General features: G+C 31.5%; 1 protein-coding gene across 1 annotated transcript; it reads right to left on the reverse strand.

Moving 5' to 3' along the window:
* Positions 1–8,469: 8,469 nt before the first annotated feature.
* On the reverse strand, positions 8,470–21,716 carry LOC130214489 (globoside alpha-1,3-N-acetylgalactosaminyltransferase 1-like). Its single transcript, XM_056446231.1, has 5 exons — positions 21,662–21,716; positions 17,252–17,281; positions 11,781–11,813; positions 11,540–11,674; positions 8,470–9,160 (listed from the first exon to the last, which is right to left on the reverse strand). The coding sequence occupies exons 1-5, from the start codon at positions 21,664–21,666 to the stop codon at positions 8,470–8,472; spliced, it is 894 nt and encodes a 297-aa protein (XP_056302206.1). The 5' UTR covers positions 21,667–21,716.
* Between the last annotated feature and the right edge of the window lie 767 nt (positions 21,717–22,483).

Genomic DNA, 22,483 nt, shown 5'->3' on the forward strand with positions numbered 1-22,483 from the left:
CACTCATGCACTACGGCTAATTTAGCTCATCAGTTCCCCTATAGCGCATGTGTTTGGACTGCGGGGGGAAACCAGAGCACCCGGAGGAAACCCACACCAACATGGGGAGAACATGCAAACTGACCCAGCCGGGACTCGAACCAGTGACCTTCTTGCTGTGAGGCCACAGTGCTAACCGCTGAGCGATCTGTGCCTGTGTGCATGCCTATATGAATTATGATTTTCCTGAGGTAGGGAAAACTACTCCAATCAATGAGCTAAATTAGCAAACAGCTGTTATATTTTTTAATAAAATTTATATTTGTTATATTTGTTTGAAATCCCTGAAAAGGTTTGTTGTGTCAATAAAGTTTAACTATTATTCGGTCCCATTCCTTAATCATTTTGCTTAATAATAATAAAATTGAATAAAATAAAATGTAATAAAATAAACCAAAATAAAATAATATTGAACAAAATAAAATAAAATAAAATGTAATAAAATAAAATACAATAAAATTGAATAAAATAAAATGTAATAAAATAAACCAAAATAAAATAATATTGAACAAAATAAAATAAAATAAAATGTAATAAAATAAAATACAATAAAATTGAATAAAATAAAATGTAATAAAATAAACCAAAATAAAATAATATTGAACAAAATAAAATAAAATAAAATTTAATAAAATAAAATACAATAAAATTGAATAAAATAAAATGTAATAAAATAAACCAAAATATAATAATATTGAACAAAATAAAATAAAATAAAATTTAATAAAATAAAATACAATAAAATTGAATAAAATAAAATGTAATAAAATAAACCAAAATAAAATAATATTGAACAAAATAAAATAAAATAAAATTTAATAAAATAAAATACAATAAAATTGAATAAAATAAAATGTAATAAAATAAACCAAAATAAAATAATATTGAACAAAATAAAATACAATTTAATAAAATAAAATACAATAAAATTGAATAAAATAAAATTTAATAAAATAAACCAAAATAAAATTATATTGAACAAAATAAAATAAAATTAAATTTAATAAAATAAAATATAATAAAATTTAATAAAATAAAATTTAATAAAATAAACCTAAATAAAATAATATTGAACAAAATAAAATAAAATTTAATAAAATAAAATACAATAAAATTTAATAAAATAAAATTTTATAAAATAAACCAAAATAAAATAATATTTAATAAAATAAAATACAATAAACTGAATAAAATAAAATAAAGCTGAATGAAATAAAACACAATAAAATTGTATAAAATAAAATAAAATAAGATACATTTGAATAAATAAAAAAATAAAATTGAATAAAATAAAATAAAATTGAATAAAATAAAACAAAATTTAAAATGAAATATTATAAAATAAAAAAAATAATAAAATTGAAGTAAATAAAATTGAATGAAAATTTTTATTGAAAAATTTTTTGAATAAAATTAAATTAAATTGAAAAAATAAAATAAAATTAAGTTAAATTAAATAGAATTGAATAAAATACAATACAATAAAATTGAATAAAATAAAATACAACAAAATTGAATAAAATAAAATAAAATAGAATTGAACAAAATAAAATACAACAAAATTGAATAAAATAAAATAAAATAAAATTGAATGAAATAAAACTGAATAAAAAAATTGAATAAAATAAAGTTGATTAAAATAAAACTGATTGACAAGAGCTGGTTTCACAGTTGAAAATAAATAAAAATTATTTTGTTATTTTGTAAAAACTACACCTTTATTTTAAAACAAAAGTGTCCATTCATTCATAATTTAACAGGAATATTTAAAACCCATCAACCTCAAAAATTCCAATGTGATCACATAAACAATATAGGCATTTATACATCTGAGAACATACAGTAGTGTTTTTATCATCAACAGCTTGTGTGTGTAGAATGAAATAAATATGAGTTAATCACTGACATCAAGTAAGTGTTCATTTAACAGCATACATTTAGCCCATGTGTTATCCATTATATATTTTTATTGATATATACTGTAGCTATATATTGTAGAAAAGTTGTTATGTAAAAAAATATTCCATGCATTATAGGTACAACAGGAACTATACAACAGTGAAGTGCTTGTTTATGTTACATATTAAATTAAATTAGATTAAATTCCTAATAGAATATGGACACTGTGTTTGTAAATATATAAAGTTATGGCATTTCTAAAGCAACAAATATACTAAACTTTATAAATATAATATAATTTCTAAATTTTATAAACTGGACAGGTTTCATCAGGTTTTTACCTGGTCTCGAATCAGTTTTACAAGTTTTTAAACACAATAAAGAGATATTTGTGAAGCTAAATTAAATAATGATATAGTTAATATGTTGGACTGTTCAGCAAATGGAACAGACAAGCCTTGAAAATTGATAAAAGAGCGCATATTTTGAATCTTCATATTTAATGATATTAGATGATAAGATAAGTGCATTTTATAGGTTATGCTTTCCAGTAAACATTTGCAGTATTTGGAAATGGCCATTCAATCCATGTTTTGCTTGAGTTTTTGTTGCGTTTACAAGCATTTGTCCAGCAGGTGTCGCCAACTAGAAGGGATACAGCTGCGGATACTCACGTCATTCTTTCTTTTATTTCGGCTTAGTCCCTTATTTATCAGGGGTTGCCACAACGGAATGAACCGCCGGATACTCACATCAATATTATAGCATAATTAACAATAATTATTATTTTTACATTACCATGAGGGTGGGATTTAGGGTTGGGGTTGTGGTAGACGTTAATAAAATACAGTTTAATGAGTAATTTAATAAATAATAAAATAGTTAACTTGTGGCCCTGTATCCCATTTCGAATCAGTAAATCATTTTTTCGAATCATTAGTTCAGTTGTGTCGAAGCTTTGAAAGAAAATCATCAATATCATAATAAATTTTTCCCCTTGAAACACCCAAAAATCCAGATGCATACCTTACATGCGAATAATAACTATATGAACATTAATGAGATATTCCTAATTCAAAAAATTTTTTTATCCTATTTATGGAGTACAGTACCCAGAAAAGACCATTTCAACTCATTTCAAGTTAGAATTTCAAGACACCACTTGAAGCAAGTCACATGCTGTTTCTATCAGTGCTTTACAGATCGTTCTGCCTTTTTTATAATGGATGTAACAGAGCTGACCAGGGACTGACACTATAGCTAAAATTACAAATATTACAGAAAAAAGATGTTTCGTGCAAATGTTTATTAAGCTGAGTAGAGTAAACACACACACACACACACACACACAAAAGAAAATCAGACTTAACTATGTGATGACAATTGTAGCTGAATGAATGATTCAGGATGCAGAGAGTCAAAAATAGGTACAAATATTAGTACAATTAGTACAAATTAGTACAAATATTACAAAATTCTTAAAAACGAAGCGTTTTTATAGACAAGCAAAAAATATTGTCTTGTTTTCAGAAATAATAAGTTAAAATTATCCTTAAAACAAACAAAATAATCTGTCAATGGGTAAATAGAATAAGTTATTCGTTCATTTTCCTTGGACTTATTTATTTATAATAATAATAGGCCCCTTATTTATCAGAGGTCGTCATAAACCTCCAACTTTTCCAGCATAAGTTTTACATAGTGGATGTCCTTTCAGCTGCAACTCAGCACTGGGAAACACCCATACACACACTCATACACTAGGGCCAATTTAGTTAATCAATTCCCCTAAAGTGCATGTGTTTGGACTGTGGGAGAAACCGGAGCACCTGGAGGAAACCCACGACATCATGGGGAGAAGCAGCGACCTTCTTGCTGTGAGGCCACAATGCTGACCACTTAGCCACCCTTATTTTACCAGCTATAAGGAAAAACTCACTTAATTTTGACTTATTATTTCTGAAAACTAAACAATATTTTATTCTTGTCAAGAAAATGCTTCTTGATTTAAGAATTTCTTGATATTTGGACTAGAAATAACACAGAAACTTAGGAAGAATAAGCATTTTCTGCACTGTAATTAGTGTTCTCAATCAAAACAGTTTTTTGTTTAAAAGGAGACCTGTTTTGCCCCTTTTTACAAGAAATAAAATGTGTCTCTGATGTCCCTAGAGCAGGGGTTTTCAATCTGTCACCAGGGGGGCGCCAGCACCTATTAAGGGGGGCAGGGGCGGACTGGGAAAGAATTTTCAACCAGGCCAAAGTTACTGTCAGTCAGGCTACATCCGATGCGATCTAGAAAGTGAAGAGCGGGAGGCCAGATTCACGGTGGTAGGCCAGATTGACCATCAGGACACCGGGAAATGTCCCGGGGCTCCCTATGGCCAGTCCGCCCCTGAAGGGGAGCGTGAGACATTACGGCGTGCACTCGAGTAAATTATGATGACGATTTTTATGCGTTCACTAGAGGGAATAATGTGATTAACCTTAGCTCCACAGCTAACTATCAGGCACCTGTAGAGTTAATGCGTTCCAATAGAATATATACAAATAAAATGGACCGGGTGCTTTTTAAAACTATTGACGGTGAATGAATTAATCATATTAAAATTGTATTAAAGTATTGTTGCCCATGTAAACATACTCAATGTTCGACTCAACCACACCGTCAGGGCTCTGCGAACTTGGCTTTGTGAAGCAGCATTTTCTGTATGTACGTACATCAAAAGCAAGTATGTTATGGCTTTTGACACTGAACGATGATTTACGGTTAGTTGTGTCAGGAATCCAACCATGTTGTCCTCACAGAAACAGGCTCAGCCATCACACTGAATCAGGTAAGCTGTACATTTATGTATCAATGTAATTCATTCTATGCACTTTAAACGCAGCAAGTAATATGTGAATGATGTTTGCGCATGTATTATAATTTTTGCTCAAGGAAAGGGTGCCTAGGGAGGCATGAGTGAAATTGGAGGGGGGGGGGGGGGGGGGGGGGGGGGGTTGTGTCCTAAAAGTTTGAAAACTCCTGCCTTAGAGAGAGTGTGTGTGACGTTTCAGCTTAAAATACCACACAAATAATGTTGTCTAACTCTCTGAAACTGACCCTTTTAGGCTTTGATCTTAATTGTGTCGTTTTGGTGACTGTCGCTTTAAATTCAAATGAGATTGTGCTCTTCTCAGAAGAGGGCGGAGCTACAAACGCCTGTGTGTCAGCACAGAGGCAGAACGAGATTAACTTGACATGCGAATGAGGGAGAGATGGTCACTAGTGGGCGGGGCTTTCCCCCTCTGATGACACGTACAAAGAGAGAATGTCAATCAAAGTGTTTCTGCAGACTGTTTTTATCCAGTGTGATTATAACAAATACAAATATTACATTTTACCATAAGAGCCTGGATATATTCACACACTGCTGACACACAACTGTGTTTAAATCTCTTATAAAAGTGATTTTTGCATAATAGGTCCCCTTTAAACCAGTGTGGGAACCAGGCAGGCGGTGGGGGTTTGATAATGTTAGTTTGTGTAATAGATGCTTCAGTGAATCAAATTTATACACTTATTTAAATGACATCTAGTGTATTAATAAAATATTTGTAAGTTTTCAGTGTCGTGTGGGATAGGTTATTTGGTGTATTTGACCTGATTAGCTGTTTTCAGCTTACTTTAGGTCAAACTATACAAACTGTGCATGTAATTTGACTTTACTTTCAGGCTTCCTGTAGAAACAAACAGCTATTTTATGAGAAATCAGTCTTGCGAACTCTTACGGTGTCTATCGGTCTATTTTAGGCCCCATTATGCTATTATGTTTAAGTTTTAAAATGGTGTTTTAGAGCAAAAAAGATCCACGTCCACACTGGTGTTTCACCTAGCATTTCTGAACAGCCCTCAGTCCACAGCATACCGCTGAAAACACACATCACGTGACCACACACACACACACTGGCATGTGCTGCAGCATATGCACACGTCTGAGCTCCAGGCAGTCAGCGGGTGCTTTGAGCACACCTCCCCATGTGACAGCAGGTCGGACAGTTCATCAAGGATCTACTGCTGGATCTCATCTCACTATAGTTGTTAAACATGATTAACTAATCTTGTCTCTTCGGTCTTTTAAATCTATTACTTGTCCTCAGGTAACGTGTTTTGGCTGAGCGCAAAGATAAGTGAATATATTAATGTAACCATGTACACTGATTCTGCATATTGACTGATTGCTTGTCTTTATTTCCTATATTGAATAAATGTATTGTTTATTGTTACACATTTATAATGACTGTTATTGATTACTAAATCTGATATTTAGCAAAAGAAAATAAAAATAAAAGGAGGCAGTTGTGTTTTAGGCTCTGTTTTGTTATAAATATGCATACAGTGAAGATGACTGTCATTTAAATATGCAGCTACACGATGCCTCGATATTTTTGGTGTCTTAAGTTGTTCATATCAAAATGAAAAAAGGCAGTTCCTGATATCATGTTTTAGTTTTATTTTTAAGATAGTGAAACAATGATGTCAGGGTGATGTGAATGAGGTTATAGAGTACACTGTTTTTACTTAACGTTTCCTCTGGAGTTTGTTTTCCATATCAACTTGTGAAGTCTGAACTTAAAGGAATGGTTCAAGACTAGACTTTGAACCATTCATGATATTGAGGGAATGTCTGCAGTCATGCCTCCATTTTCAGATGGCTCCGTTTTCCTCCACACTGACACATGGCAGCAGCGCTTTAGAATGAAAACAGCCTCTTCAGCGTTTTCAAATCGCTCCGTTTTCAGGGCTCGAAAACTCCAGGGTAGTGTGGAACCGTTGCAAAACTTATACATTTTAAAACTAAGGGCCCTATCATACACTTGGCGCAAGACCTGTTTGCCCCGACGTGCTGCTATTTTCAGACCAATGAAACCTTGATTTTCAGGTTTTCCGCTACGCTGTTTAAATAGTTAATCCATTTGCGCTACTTTGTGGACTCATGGGTGTTTCGGTCTAGAAAAAAGGTGTGTTAAGGAACATTGTTGGTGCCTTGCTATTTTGAGAAACTGAAATGGGCCGCTCAATAGACCAGCTGAAAGCAGGTCTAAAGTCCAGCGCAGAGCGCATTAGTTGTGTGCCTCGATTAAACATTGCTTAAAATACGCAGGATGTACAGCGATACACTAATATCTTTACAAATGAAAAAGAATTAAAGGATTAAAATATTACAAAATCATTATTTTCTACATGAATATAAAAACCACTGCCTCCATGCCTTCCTCATCTTGGGGGGCTTTTTTACTGTGTTTATGACAATCTGCATTAGTATAATGTTATTATCATTAGCAGTATTATTTATTATATGCAGATTTATATTTGTTTTATTAAAAACAAGCTTAGATTTGCCCACCTGTCAGGTTTTGGACCATATGGGGCACAGCACGTGTATTTGGATATAACTCAGTGTTTTGAACACACTTCGCTATTCTTGTTCATTTATTCGTTTGCTGGAAATTAGAACTGAATTTAAAAATAGTTTTGAAACAAATCTTTGCCCACAACAAATTAAATTATTTATGTAGGCTAATCAATGTCTGCGTATACAACATGTTTCCTTATCCGTGAAAAAGAGAAAGTGACAGTGAAAGTAAAGACCGAATGAAGGAGGCTTGTTCTTTATCCTCGCGCTGCAGATGCTGTTTAACTGTTTTCTCGCTAGTGAAGTGTTCAGTTTTTCACTTACAAAGTCTGCCATTTAAATAGCCAATGCGCCATCGCGCAACGTAACTGACTATTAAAGGGAATGAGAGATGAGACTCTGATTGGTTTATGCTCAAAACACACCCAGAACTCATGAGAATAAGCTCAACCCTGTTTGACCATGCGTCAGAGTGTATTTTTCCGTCCTTAAACTAGCAAAAGTGGATTCGGACACGCCCTTAATGCTTTTTCACTCTGCGCTTCAGACTTTGCGCCTAGATCATTAAAATAGAGCCCTAAAATGTATTAGTGTAAAAGGGGCCTACATCTGCTAGTTTCAGACTGTTGAATGACTTTTTTTCCAACACAATCTCACGGCAATTCGTAACTTTTTGATTTAGTGGCTAATTCGTACGATCTAATTCGTACAATTTAGTACGATTTGCTCATCCGCCAATGACGGTTGTGTTTAGGGGTGGGGTTAGGTGCCACGCCTCCTTTTTAAAATTGTACAATTTCAAACGAATTAGCCACTAAACTGTCAAAACGTAAAATACTTACGTTTTCTCGTGAGATCAGGCTGCTTTTTTCACACAGACTGATTGACGTGATTATGCATTCACAATGGTATGAACCATTATAGGGGTGGTCAAATGGATATCTATAATATTAATTATTAAAATTATTATTTAAAATACAGATCAGAGTGAACTCTTTTTCAGATTCAAGGGGACCCCCCCCCCCCCAAAAAAAACCCTGTAATTCACACCATACTTTAAACTAAAACACAATAAAAGGTTTATCTTTGTAGATGCAAAATGTACCAGTAAATTTATTCTACCACATGAATGCTAGAGACGCGACCGAATTTCAGTATTGTTTTTAGCGATGTGAGAAAATCGAACTACTTTGATTTGATCCGCGTGGATGTTAATATCTCGCCACAGGTATTCTGGAGACAGCAGCTTTGTGGGTTTATTGTAAAGGAAATACTTGTTCAGGTGAGACTCTTCATGCCATATGGCCTCTATGGAGTTTTCACGATCGATATTCATCTGCTGACGGCAGCTTTTAGTCAGATGATAAACGTCCTCCAACACGCCTCCGAATGCAGCAGCCGTGTAATAATAATCTCCTTCTCCATCAGGAATGAACGCTGCAGATTCCCGTCTTCGTTCATACGTGAATTTATTCCTCGGAAAATCATAAAACCAGGGATGAATTATACCCACCAGTTGACCCAAAGTCTCTGCTCCCCAGCGGCCATAGAACTTAGCATCCACGTCAAGGCAGAAAATGAAGTCGGATTCGTTTATTAGTTCATTAACTATAAGTTTTTCCAATATCTCCATCCTGCCCATGCTGATGTCCTGCCATCTGTCCAAACTGGGGACTTTCCTGATGGTCAGACGATGGTCTTCTGACATCTTCACTTCGGGAACTGCTTCTGGTTTATCTGTGAACAGGTAATAATGCACTCGATATCCAATAAAGTAATGCTGCTCCGCTGACTCCAGAAGATCTTTGAGGAATCGTGTGTATCTAATAGACACAATGAGATGTGAGATGGTCAGTGCATTGATTTACAGTTGAAGTCTGAATTATTATCCCCTTGTCTATTTTATTCCCAATTTCTGTTTAACGGAGAGCAGATTTCTTCAGCACATCTCTAATCATAATAGTGTTAATAACTCATCTCTAATAACTGATTTATTTTATCTTTGCCATGATGACAGTAAATTATATTTGACTAGATATTCTTCAAGACACTTCTATACAGCTTAAAGTGACATTTAAAGGCTTAACTAGGGTAATTAGGGTAAAGTTAGGGTAATTAGGCAAGTCATTGTATTACAGTGGTTTGTTCTGTAGACAATTCAAAACAAATATTGCTTAAGGGGGCTAATAATATTGACCTTAAAATGAGTTAAAAAAAATTAAAAACTGCTTTTTATTCTAGCCGAAATAAAACAAATAAGACTTTCTCCAGAAGAAAAAATATTATCAGACATACTGTGAAAAATTCCTGAATCTGTTAACCATCTTTTGGGAAATATGTCAAAAAGAAATTCACGGGAGGGCGAATAATTTTGACTTCAACTGTATTGTGTGTGGGCAGGTGGAGCTGTTTATTGTATTTTATTTTCCACAATTTTGTAATAATAATTGAATTTTATTTATATATTTGTAAAAAAAAATGTTTGTTGTCTTTTATTTATTTATTTATTTTTTTGCGAATTGGTGAAAATATTGTTTAACTAATTTTATTTTCTGTTATATTGCTAATTGTTAAAACATTATAAAACATCTTTTATCTTATTTTATTTTTATTTGTTTGCCAATTATATATTTTTTTGCTAATTGTAAACAGATTTAAATTATTTTGCTAATTGTTTTTATTGCAGATTTTTGGCAATTTTTTGTGTAATTTATTTTTAATTTTTTTTGTTAACTAATAAAACAATCATAATCATCATGTATTGAAAATCAAAAATGTATTGTATTTTATTTCCTTTTTTGCCAATTGTTAATTTTTTTGTGTGAATTTTTTTTTTTGTGCCTTTTTTGTATTTTATTTGACATTTTTTACTAATTGAAAAATTTTTATAGTTTTTTGTATATAATTTTTGTATAAAATTTTTGGCGTACATTTTTTTGTATTTTATATAAATTTTTTCGTCTAATTGTAATTATTTGGTGTATTCAATTAAAATGTTTTGCCAATTGATAAAAATGCAAAAAAAAATGTTTATCATATTTTATTGTTTTTGTAGTTTTTTGTTAATTGTTAAAAATAAATTGTTTATTGTTGTTTTATTTTCAGTTTTTTGCTAATTCTTAAAAAAAGTTCATCAAACTTTAATTAGATGTTTTGCTAAAATAGTTTGTCATATTTTATTTTCTGTTATTTTGATAGTTGTTAAAAAATAAAAAAAACTTAAATTTTTACGAAAAAAATGTTTATTGTATTTAATTTTAATTTATTTTCTAATTGTTTTTTGGCTAATGTTTTGCAAATTTTTGTGTAAATTAGTTTTTTATTTTCCATTTTTTTGCAAATTGTTAAAAATCGTAAAAAAAAAAAAATGTTTATTGTTTTTATTTTAATTCATTTTTCTAATTGTACATTTTTTTGCGTATTTAATTGAATTCTTTTTCCAATTGTTAAAAATGTATAAAAAAAGGTTTATCGCGTTTTATCATATTTTATTTAAATTTTTTTGCTAATTCTTAAAAAAAGTTCATCAAAATTATTTAGATTTTTTGCTAAAATAGTTCATTTTATTTTCTGTTATTTTGATTAAAAGTTAAAAGATTGTTAAAAGATTGTAAAAAAAATTATTTTATTTAAAATTTTTTACTAATTGTAAAGAAATGAAATAGTTTTTTGTATTTAATTTCCATGTTTTTTCTAGTTGTTTATTAAAAAAATAAATGTTTACTGTATTTTATTTTAATTATTTTGATAATTGTTAATTTTTTTGTTGAAATTATTTTAGATTTTTATTTGTCCTTTTTTGCTAAGTATTTTAAAAATCGTAAAAAATGTTCATTGGATTTTATAAATTTTTTTATATTTTTTGCGTATTTAATTTGTATTTTTTTGCTAATTGTTAAAATGTAAAAAAATATGTTTATCGTACTTTATTATATTTTATTTTTATTTCTAGTTTTTTGCTATTTGTTAAAAATAAATTGTTTATCATTTTTTTTATTTTCTGTATTTTTTTTGGTATTTGTTAAAACATTTTTTTTAATTGTTTATTGTATTTTATTTTCCATTTTTTGATCATTGTTAAAATGAGAACACCCTGATATTCACTATATTTTTCCATCCTACATAATGATATGTATATCCCTAATACGCATACGTAATAAAATATCCATATATTTTGGATTTAACAGAAAAACAAAACTCACTTTCCCAAAGCGAAGACAGTAGTGGCAATAGTGAAGTTATATTGTTTGTAGATGAAATCAACCAGTTCTGGGTCAAAAGTCCCCTCCCAAATGATTGGAGCAAGCCAAGGTGACAGAGAAACAACATCTGTCCGACTGTATAACACACACACACACGCACACAAACACAGCACTTATTAGTCCACATTAATAGGTGTGAATGGGCAAAAGTAGATCACTAATAAAAGCATAAAAACCCTACCCTTTTAGCACACTGGGCTGATTGTAATGAAACCTATAACAGAAATAAGCAGAAAAAAAACACATTTCATAGGTTATAATTATTCCATTTATAGCATACAACTACAGCTTTTTCCAACTGCTTCCACACATTTTCAAAACAATGTCTCCTTTTCTCAAAACTACACACACAATTCTCAAAGCTGCACACAAAATGCAAAAAGTCTCACATTTCCACATTTTCAAAATGTAACACTGCATTCAGAATGCCATAAACACATGTCAGAATGAAACATTTGCATCAAATGGCAAACACTTCTTCCAAAATAGTAAATGTTTAGAGATGGCATGTCAACACTGCTGTTCTAAATCTCTAAATATCTACATGTCTATGGGGTATATGCCGAAGCATGCTAATAGGACTTTTAACTTGCCGGGTTAAGCGTTTCCGGGGAAGTGTATGGCTATATACTGATGTTTATAGCTATACTACTGTAAACATAATTATTGAAGACTAATGTTTATAGCTATACTACTGTAAACATGTTTATTGAAGACTAATATTTATAGCTATATACTGTAAACATGTTTATTGAAAACTAATGTTTATAGCTATACTACTGTAAACATGTTTATTGAAGACTAATGTTTATAGCTATACTACTGTAAACATGTTTATTGAAGACTAATATTTATAGCTATATACTGTAAACATGTTTATTGAAAACTAATGTTTATAGCTATACTACTGTAAACATGTTTATTGAAGACTAATGTTTATAGCTATATACCGCAAACATGTTTATTGAAGACTAATGTTTATAGCTATATACCTCAAACATGTTTATTGAAGACTAATGTTTATAGCTATATACCGTAAACATGTTTATTGAAGACTAATGTTTATAGCTATATACCTCAAACATGTTTATTGAAGACTAATGTTTATAGCTATATACTGTAAACATGTTTATTGAAGACTAATGTTTATAGCTATATACTGCAAACATGTTTATTGAAGACTAATGTTTATAGCTATATACTGTAAACATGTTTATTGAAGACTAATGTTTATAGCTATATACTGTAAACATGTTTATTGAAGATTAATGTTTATAGCTTAATACCGTAAACATGTTTATTGAAGACTAATGTTTATAGCGATATACCGTAAACATGTTTATTGAAGACTAATGTTTATAGCTATATACCGCAAACATGTTTATTGAAGACTAATGTTTATAGCTATACTACTGTAAACATGTTTATTGAAGACTAATGTTTATAGCTATATACCGCAAACATGTTTATTGAAGACTAATGTTTATAGCTATATACCTCAAACATGTTTATTGAAGACTAATGTTTATAGCTATATACCGCAAACATGTTTATTGAAGACTAATGTTTATAGCTATACTACTGTAAACATGTTTATTGAAGACTAATGTTTATAGCTATATATACCGCAAACATGTTTATGGAAGACTAATGTTTATAGCTATATACCATAAACATGTTTATTGAAGACTAATGTTTATAGCTATATATCGTAAACATGTTTATTGAAGACTAATGTTTATAGCTATATACCGTAAACATGTTTATTGAAGACTAATGTTTATAGCTATATACCGTAAACATGTTTATTGAAGACTAATGTTTATAGCTATATACCGTAAACATGTTTATTGAAGACTAATGTTTATAGCTATATACCGCAAACATGTTTATTGAAGACTAATGTTTATAGCTATATACTGTAAACATGTTTATTGAAGACTAATGTTTATAGCTATATACCGCAAACATGTTTATTGAAGACTAACTAATGTTTATAGCTATATACTGCAAACATGTTTATTGAAGACTAATGTTTATAGCTATATACTGTAAACATGTTTATTGAAGACTAATGTTTATAGCTAAATACTGTAAACATGTTTATTGAAGACTAATGTTTATAGCTATACTACTGTAAACATGTTTATTGAAGACTAATGTTTATAGCTATATACTGCAAACATGTTTATTGAAAACTAATGTTTTAAGCTATACTACTGTAAACATGTTTATTGAAGACTAATGTTTATAGCTATATACCGCAAACATGTTTATTGAAGACTAATGTTTATAGCTATATACCTCAAACATGTTTATTGAAGACTAATGTTTATAGCTATATACCGTAAACATGTTTATTGAAGACTAATGTTTATAGCTATATACCTCAAACATGTTTATTGAAGACTAATGTTTATAGCTATATACTGTAAACATGTTTATTGAAGACTAATGTTTATAGCTATATACTGCAAACATGTTTATTGAAGACTAATGTTTATAGCTATATACTGTAAACATGTTTATTGAAGACTAATGTTTATAGCTATATACTGTAAACATGTTTATTGAAGATTAATGTTTATAGCTTAATACCGTAAACATGTTTATTGAAGACTAATGTTTATAGCGATATACCGTAAACATGTTTATTGAAGACTAATGTTTATAGCTATATACCGCAAACATGTTTATTGAAGACTAATGTTTATAGCTATACTACTGTAAACATGTTTATTGAAGACTAATGTTTATAGCTATATACCGCAAACATGTTTATTGAAGACTAATGTTTATAGCTATATACCTCAAACATGTTTATTGAAGACTAATGTTTATAGCTATATACCGCAAACATGTTTATTGAAGACTAATGTTTATAGCTATACTACTGTAAACATGTTTATTGAAGACTAATGTTTATAGCTATATATACCGCAAACATGTTTATGGAAGACTAATGTTTATAGCTATATACCATAAACATGTTTATTGAAGACTAATGTTTATAGCTATATATTGTAAACATGTTTATTGAAGACTAATGTTTATAGCTATATACCGTAAACATGTTTATTGAAGACTAATGTTTATAGCTATATACCGTAAACATGTTTATTGAAGACTAATGTTTATAGCTATATACCGTAAACATGTTTATTGAAGACTAATGTTTATAGCTATATACCTTAAACATGTTTATTGAAGACTAATGTTTATAGCTATATACTGTAAACATGTTTATAGAAGACTAATGTTTATAGCTATATACCGTAAACATGTTTATTGAAGACTAATGTTTATAGCTATATACCGTAAACATGTTTATTGAAGACTAATGTTTATAGCTATATACCGTAAACATGTTTATTGAAGACTAATGTTTATAGCTATATACCTTAAACATGTTTATTGAAGACTAATGTTTATAGCTATATACTGTAAACATGTTTATAGAAGACTAATGTTTATAGCTATATAACGTAAACATGTTTATTGAAGACTAATGTTTATAGCTATATACTGTAAACATGTTTATTGAAGACTAATGTTTATAGCAATATACTGTAAACATGTTTATTGAAGACTAATGTTTATAGCTATATACCGTAAACATGTTTATTGAAGACTAATGTTTATAGCTATTTACCGTAAACATGTTTATAGAAGACTAATGTTTATAGCTATATACTGTCAGCAGTGTGTGTGCACACCTGATGGCTGTGTTTAACCCATGGTTCATGTGTGTGTTCATTCGAAGGCCTTTGCTTTGAAATTGCAATGAAATTCCATCATGATAAATTTCTGTGTCAAAAGCATCTAAGTGTGTTTATGTGTGTGACTTGCATATCACTGTGTGTAATGTTTTGCAAAAAGTGTGAAGCTGACAATGTGCTTACAGTTGTGCAGATCTGGCCTTGTGTTTTGCTCCTTGAGTGTACGGTTTTGCTAATTGTGGGAAAAGTTTAATTTTAGTGTGTAAGCAATCATGACAAACTGTAAGAAACTAGTGTTTCCACATGTGAGGAGTGTGTGTGTGTGTGCGACCTTGTGAATAAGTGTAGCATTTTGACTGTTTGTGTTTGGAAAAGGGCGACCCAGTAGGTAGTGCTGTCGCCTTACAGCAAGAAGGTTGCTGGTTCGAGGCTCGGCTGGATCAGTTGGCATTTCTGTGTTGAGTTTGCATGTTCTCCTTGCGTTCCCGTGGGTTTTATTCAATTGAAAATTGAGCTCAAGGCTAAGAAATAGCTTCTGGTTTTAGAGATTTGAGGTTTAGTTTTGCATTTTGAGTGAGATGTTTCACAAATCATGCAACAAGAAAAGATTTTGTGTGTAAGCAGTTGGAAAAAACTGTAAGACCGGGATATAAAAAGACTTGTAAATCACTTGTAACTTCCACTGCTAATCTAATCTGACCCATAAAAACAACCAAATCATTTATATTTTTTAAATTCAATACCCAGATGATGATATAAACTATACACAGTGGAAATAATATCTGTTAATGAACAGTTTCTGTATTTAGTGATTCACAAGTGTTTATTTGCGGTTGTGAATTGCATTATGGGATGTTGATCTCTGCTCTGTCCACTTTTGATGTTGTAAACTCAACTGCTCTTCTTTTAATAACGTGACTTTTATTGTCATTTTAGGAGTTTGAGATAATATAATGATAAGAAATAATATCTAGAGAAATAAGTCTGTAAAATAACAGTAAATGTGCTACAGTTTATTGCAAGGTGTTTGTAGCATAATATACAACACCAACCCAGACAATATAGCACTGAAAACTATTACAAGTGATCATTAAAGTCACTTTTTCACAGGTTAAACATTGTTGGAGATCCCACAATGCAATTCAAAAGCAGAAATAAGTAAAAAAATAAAAGCATGAATCACAAAATAAACAAAATTGCTTATTTACAGGTCATTTTTACAGTGTATATTAGGATATTTCTGTATATTCAATCAATGAATAGTTTGCATATATACTGACCACGTGTAAAGATCTGTTTTTGTTTCACCTTTTATATACAGTATATACTCAAATGTCCTCATTCATTTATTTGCCTTCAGCTTAGTCCCTTTATTCATCAGATGGAATGAACACAGTGGAATGAACCGCCAATTATTCCAGAATATGTTTTACTCAGTGCATGCCCTTTTAACTGCAATCCAGTACTGGGAAACACCCATACACTCTCACATTGTGTTTGCATGTGTGTTTGGACTGTGGGGGAAACCGGCGCACCCGGAGGGAACCCACACCAACACGGAGAGAACATGCAACCTTTTGCTGTGAGACCACAGTGATAACCAGTGGGATATTCATATGTATATATCATAGAGACACAAGTGACAATACAACCACACATTTCCAAACTTGTGATCAGATGATAGTCTGAAACAGTCACTTTTTTCGTCTCATGACACATTTGAGTTGTGGTGTGTGCTGTTCACTGCTCGTTTCTATATTCTGCTTGTGTTGCAGCAATTATGAGCATGTGTGTTTTCAAACTGCTGATGTTTTCTCAGTTTTTTGGGGGTTTTCTATATGCATGCGTTTTCTTATCTTGCAATTCGCTCGAGTTCTCTTGGCCATTGTAGAAATGGGTTACTGCTGAAACAGCATACTGTAAAAGCACTCACCCTTTTAGCACACTAGGGTTGTAGAGAAACCTGTAACACAGGAATAGGCAGAAAAAGAAAAAATCACCCAGACATTTTAGACATTTCAGCATACATTCAATCCTCAGCATAAACTAAAGTCAAAGAAATGAAAACACCCATAAATCGTCATTAATCTCGACTAGTAATCTAATCAGACCCATAAAACAACTATATAGACCAAGAATGCTTTATTATTCAATGATTGAATACAGCTGAAGTCAAAATTATTTGCCCTCCTGTAATTTTTCGTCTTTAAATATTTCCCAAATGATGTTGAACAGATTCAGGAATTTTTCATAGTATTTCTTATAATATTTTTTCTTCTGGAGAAAGTCTTATTTGTTTTATTTCAGCTAGAATAAAAGCAGCTTAAAATTTTAAAAAACTCATTTTAAGGTCAATATTATTAGCCCATTTAAGCAATATTAGTTTTGGATTGTCTCCAGAACAAATCACTGTTATACAATGACTTGCCTAATTACCCTAACTTTACCCTAGTTAAGCCTTTAAATGTAGCTTTAAGCTGAATACTAGTATCTCGAAGAATATCTAGTCAAATATTATGTGCTGTCCTCATGGCAAAGATAAAATAATCAGTGATCAGAAATGAGTTATTAACAATTAGGATTAGAAATGTGCTGAAAACATCTTTCCGTTAAGCAGAAACTGGGGAAAAATATACAGGAGGGCTTATAATGCTGAATTCAACTCTACATGCATACATTAGATCCTATGCATGAACTAAAGTGAAGGAATTGAAAAAACCTATAGATCATCATTAGACCATATAGACCAGGGGCGTTGCTAGACATAAAGCTCTACTGGGGCACGCACGCCCCCTAACCCCCCCCCCCCCCCCGCCCCCCAAAAATAAAAAAATAATAAAATAATAATATATTATTATATATATTAAATATTTATTATAAATAAATAAATAAATAAATAAATAAATAAATAAATAAATAAATAAAAGTATTATTGTTATTATACAATTATTATTCTAAATAAATAATCCTAAATGTAACTGAAAAATAATCATTTAAAAATCTTTTGCATAAACATTAATTTCATTTGAATGAAATTAAATAGACAATTCGATTGAATACAAAAAATGTTTTATAGAATTATCTGTTGTTTTAGACTTGACACATGGCAAAGAATTAGCTTTATTAAGTTTTATCTCCCTGACTCGTCACTTGCTTCATACAAAAAAATATATGAGAAAGCATGTATAATAAAGATCACCATCATTTTATTTAAACTTTAGTTTTGTCGACTGTGTGCCGACACCTCTGCATAAAAGACTGTTAATGCCGGTTTTGCAACACATGAGCGGCGTGTGAGCAGCGGGTGTTTTTTTCCAGCATGCGTGTTAACAACTAGGACTCGCTCCGGGAGAAGAGCAGCGCGTCTAGCAGAAAGGGTGTCTGAAGGGCGCAGGTTTGGTTTTTTCCGCGCACATGCAGAGATGCGTCAGTTTGCTTTTTGATTAAGCTACATTGCTTTCACCAGCGTTGATTCAGTTGAATATAAAGAGTAACGTCTTTATTTCGGAATTACCACTCTTAATAAATACACTTGCATATGAAGTAATTGATATCTCAAAGCATTTACTGGGGCACTGGCTATGTTTACTGGGGCACTGGCTATGTAAATTAGGTCTAGCGACGCCCCTGATATACACCATTTCAATATTGCAATATAATATTTCCATGAACAGTTCCTGCTTGTCATCAAACTATTTTAGAACTGTAACAAGATGTCATTCAGTCATAACTAATGTTAACACAGCTGTCATTAAAAAAGTTATTAATATGTAGAGCTTTCTGGAGTCTTAGAAACTATGGAAATTACAACTCTAAAACAGGAAATACATTCGGACCATTGCTATTGTTTACATCACTCAGAATGGTCTCTAAACCAAGAATGTTTTATTATTCAATGATTGAATGATACTAATGCCATGTTTAATAAGGTTCGAGGAGTGATCTTTCTTCCAACAACTTTTAATCTAGAAAAGTGTGAAACAGTGACTTTTCTGAACATCTGTAATAGTTTGCAGTGCTATATTGTCTGTGTTCACTTAGCAGTATGACACATGAATGTGCTCCATGCAGGTTTTTGCATCTCGTTTATATACACTATGAACAGCAGCTACGCTAATTATTCTCTTTATTCTCTATTTCCACCTGGGGATACTCTTCCCGAGGCCCTCAGACTATGCAGCACCACTGACCAACGACGAGATGATCCCAAGGTTTTCATAATCCTGGACCAGGCCGTATCCTGAGCAGCTACTGTGGTGGTCATAGAGGAGTGGAGAGCAGGAGACTGATTCCTGTGACGCTCCGGGGACAGACAAGTCTCGCTGACATCCAGCTTCTCCAGCGCCTAGACTGCAGCTCTGCACAAGACGTTTGGCCAGTGGAGAAATGGTCATGCCCAACTGAGTCTGGTTTCTCTCTAGGTTTTTTAATTATTTACTTTCACCAATTGGTGAAGTTTTTTCCTCGCCGCTGTCGCCACTGGCTAGCATGGTTTGGGATCGGTAGAGCTGCGCATCGATGCATTTGCTCTTCAGTGTTTGGACTCTCAGTAGTGATTATTAAACCACACTGAACTGAGCTAAACTGAACTGAACTTGAACTCTGAAAACTGAACTACACTGTTCCTATTTACAATGACCTTTTATATGAAGCTGCTTTGACACAATCTACATTGTAAAAGCGCTATACAAATATGAATTGAATTGGTGTTGTATGTTACGCTACAAACACCTTGTAATAAACTGCAGCACATTTTCTGTTATTTCACAGACTTCTCTCTCTAGATATTATTTCTTATACATTAAATTATTTCAAACTACTAAAATGTCAATAAATTCACTTTATTAAACTGTAGAGTTGAATTTACAACATCAGAAGTGCAAAGAGCAGAGATAAACATCTCATAATGCAATTCACAACAGCAAATAAACAAAACACAGAAACTGTTCATAAACATATTGTTGACAGTGAATACACTCTCAGAAAAAAAGGTACACGGTGATACAAATAATGTTCCCTAAGGAAGAGTTTTGTACCTTAGTAAAAGTTTCTGTACCTTATATAGTACAGAAAAGACCTCTTATGATACTGTTCTGTACCTTTAACACAACTGAAATGAAGATACACAATTGCTCTCATAAAAAGGTACATCAGTATTGGACAACTCTTTCTGTATGACAGTATCTCTGAGAATAAATATGACTGGAAAGACAAAGTGATTTATGAATCATTTCTATAGTAAAACATGAATCTTCATTTAAAAGCTTGTTAAAGAAACTCATAAACATTCATTATTAAGTTCTATAATACAAAACAACTGCTAAAACTAAACTATACAGTAGGTATTGTAAACCAAACACATTTTATTATTGATATCTGCACCTTTTGGCGTTTGATTTCCACTATGAGCTCGAGCTGACCAAAGTCCTGCATATGCAAAGTGTTCATGCAGACATTTACTATTGTAAAACTAATCAGACATTGTGCATATCTCCTTACAAAACTCTTGCAGAATTCTACTTCTGTTTTATAATGAAATAAATAAAATGAACTTTTCAGTGATTAAAGGTGTTGTGTGGAAACTGGAGAAACAAATGTTTTCTATTGTAGATGAGGGAACGTGTTTCTGTATAAAGTGTTGTGAAATGTTTAGCAACAAATAGATCTTTTGATTTATGCTAAAGTATTTTTATGCTAAACCTTTTTAAAACATTGTTTAATAAATATATTTGATGATTTATATTTACTGAAATTAATAAATTGACTCATTTTGGATTTACAGGAGCAAAATGCCTTTAAATAGTTCTTGAAGGAACACATTTGACACTGTTAAGATATAAAAGTGTCTGGTCACTGTAGTGGTCCCAGATTTGTATCTTTGATGAATATTATATCTTTACACACCTGAAACTTGCCTACAGCACTTATTCACTGCTGCTCTTATAGTTGTGTCAATTGCTTCCTTGTCCTCATTTGTAAGTCGCTTTGGATAAAAGCATCTGCTAAATGACTAAATGTAAATGTAAATGTAATCATCTGCAGGTTTTAAAAAACAAAGGTCTATTTCTGTTTCCCATGGTACAAATCATGTCATTAAAGAACAAACTGCAATGTTTCAAATCTGTTTCTTTGTCTTAAGGTTCAATTCTGTTTCATAAAAAGGTACTGCCCCTGTGAAAAGGGTTTGTACCTTCTTTGGTACAACATTGTACCATTTTTTCTGAGAGTGTATGAAATAAGAAAACATATAGCAAATATATAGCACATATTCCTTTTGATTGAGGGTCTATACACTTTTACGCCAAGCATGATCAGAGATGACATAAAACAATATATCACAGACCCCATTGATGATCGTGAACTTCTCCACTGGCTTTCTGTGTTTTTAGGGATCGCCACTGGCCTGAAAATATAAATAACCAAACTTGTACTCAATTGAATGAATGTTTATATAGGATGTGTGTTTGGTTGTGTATATACAGTAAGCATTTGCATAAACACAGAATGTGCATCTCAAAGAATCATTGAAATATTACAGACAAGTTCTTTATGTTTTGCAATTAAATAAAAAAGTGCAAGGGCAACACGGTGCTTCAGTGGTTAGCACTGTGGCCTCACAGCAAGAAGGTTGCTGGTTCGAGCCCCGGCTGGGTCAGTTAACATTTCTGTGTGGAGTTTGCATGTTCTCCCCGTGTTGGTGTGGGTTTCCTCCGAGTGCTCCGGTTTCCCCCACAGTCCAAACACATGCGCTATAGAGAAACTGATGAACTAAATTAGCGTTAATGTATGAGTGTGTGTGAGAATGAGTGTGTATGGGATGCAGCTGGAGAGACGAGAGAGTTTTAATTTTAATGCCATTTCAGCTTCTTTGGCTGTGTCATGGCAAAAAATAAAAATAGATCAGTTTTACCACGTTTTATAAATACCAATTTTCTATAATTATAAAAATATTCGAACGATTAATAAATAATATACAAGGTAAAATACATAAATAATAATGATAATATATAAGATTAAAATCTAAAACAGTTTTTTAAGGTTTCCTTTTGATAAAAATTGTACAATTTTAGACGGATTCACATTTAAAAATATTTCATTTAAAGTCTCTCCAGATAAAAATTGTTGTCTGATAACATTAAAAATGTGGCACTCCACCAGAATATGT

The sequence above is a fragment of the Danio aesculapii genome, chromosome 2 (assembly GCF_903798145.1).
Source record: "Danio aesculapii chromosome 2, fDanAes4.1, whole genome shotgun sequence".
NCBI lineage: Eukaryota > Metazoa > Chordata > Actinopteri > Cypriniformes > Danionidae > Danio > Danio aesculapii.

Coding starts and splice junctions, on each gene's coding strand:
- LOC130214489 (XM_056446231.1), bottom strand. Junction 11,814..17,251: donor AACCCTAGTGTGCTAAAAGG/GTGAGTGCTTTT, acceptor TTTCTGTTATAG/GTTTCATTACAATCAGCCCA. Junction 9,161..11,539: donor ACTGTCTTCGCTTTGGGAAA/GTGAGTTTTGTT, acceptor TGTGTCTATTAG/ATACACACGATTCCTCAAAG.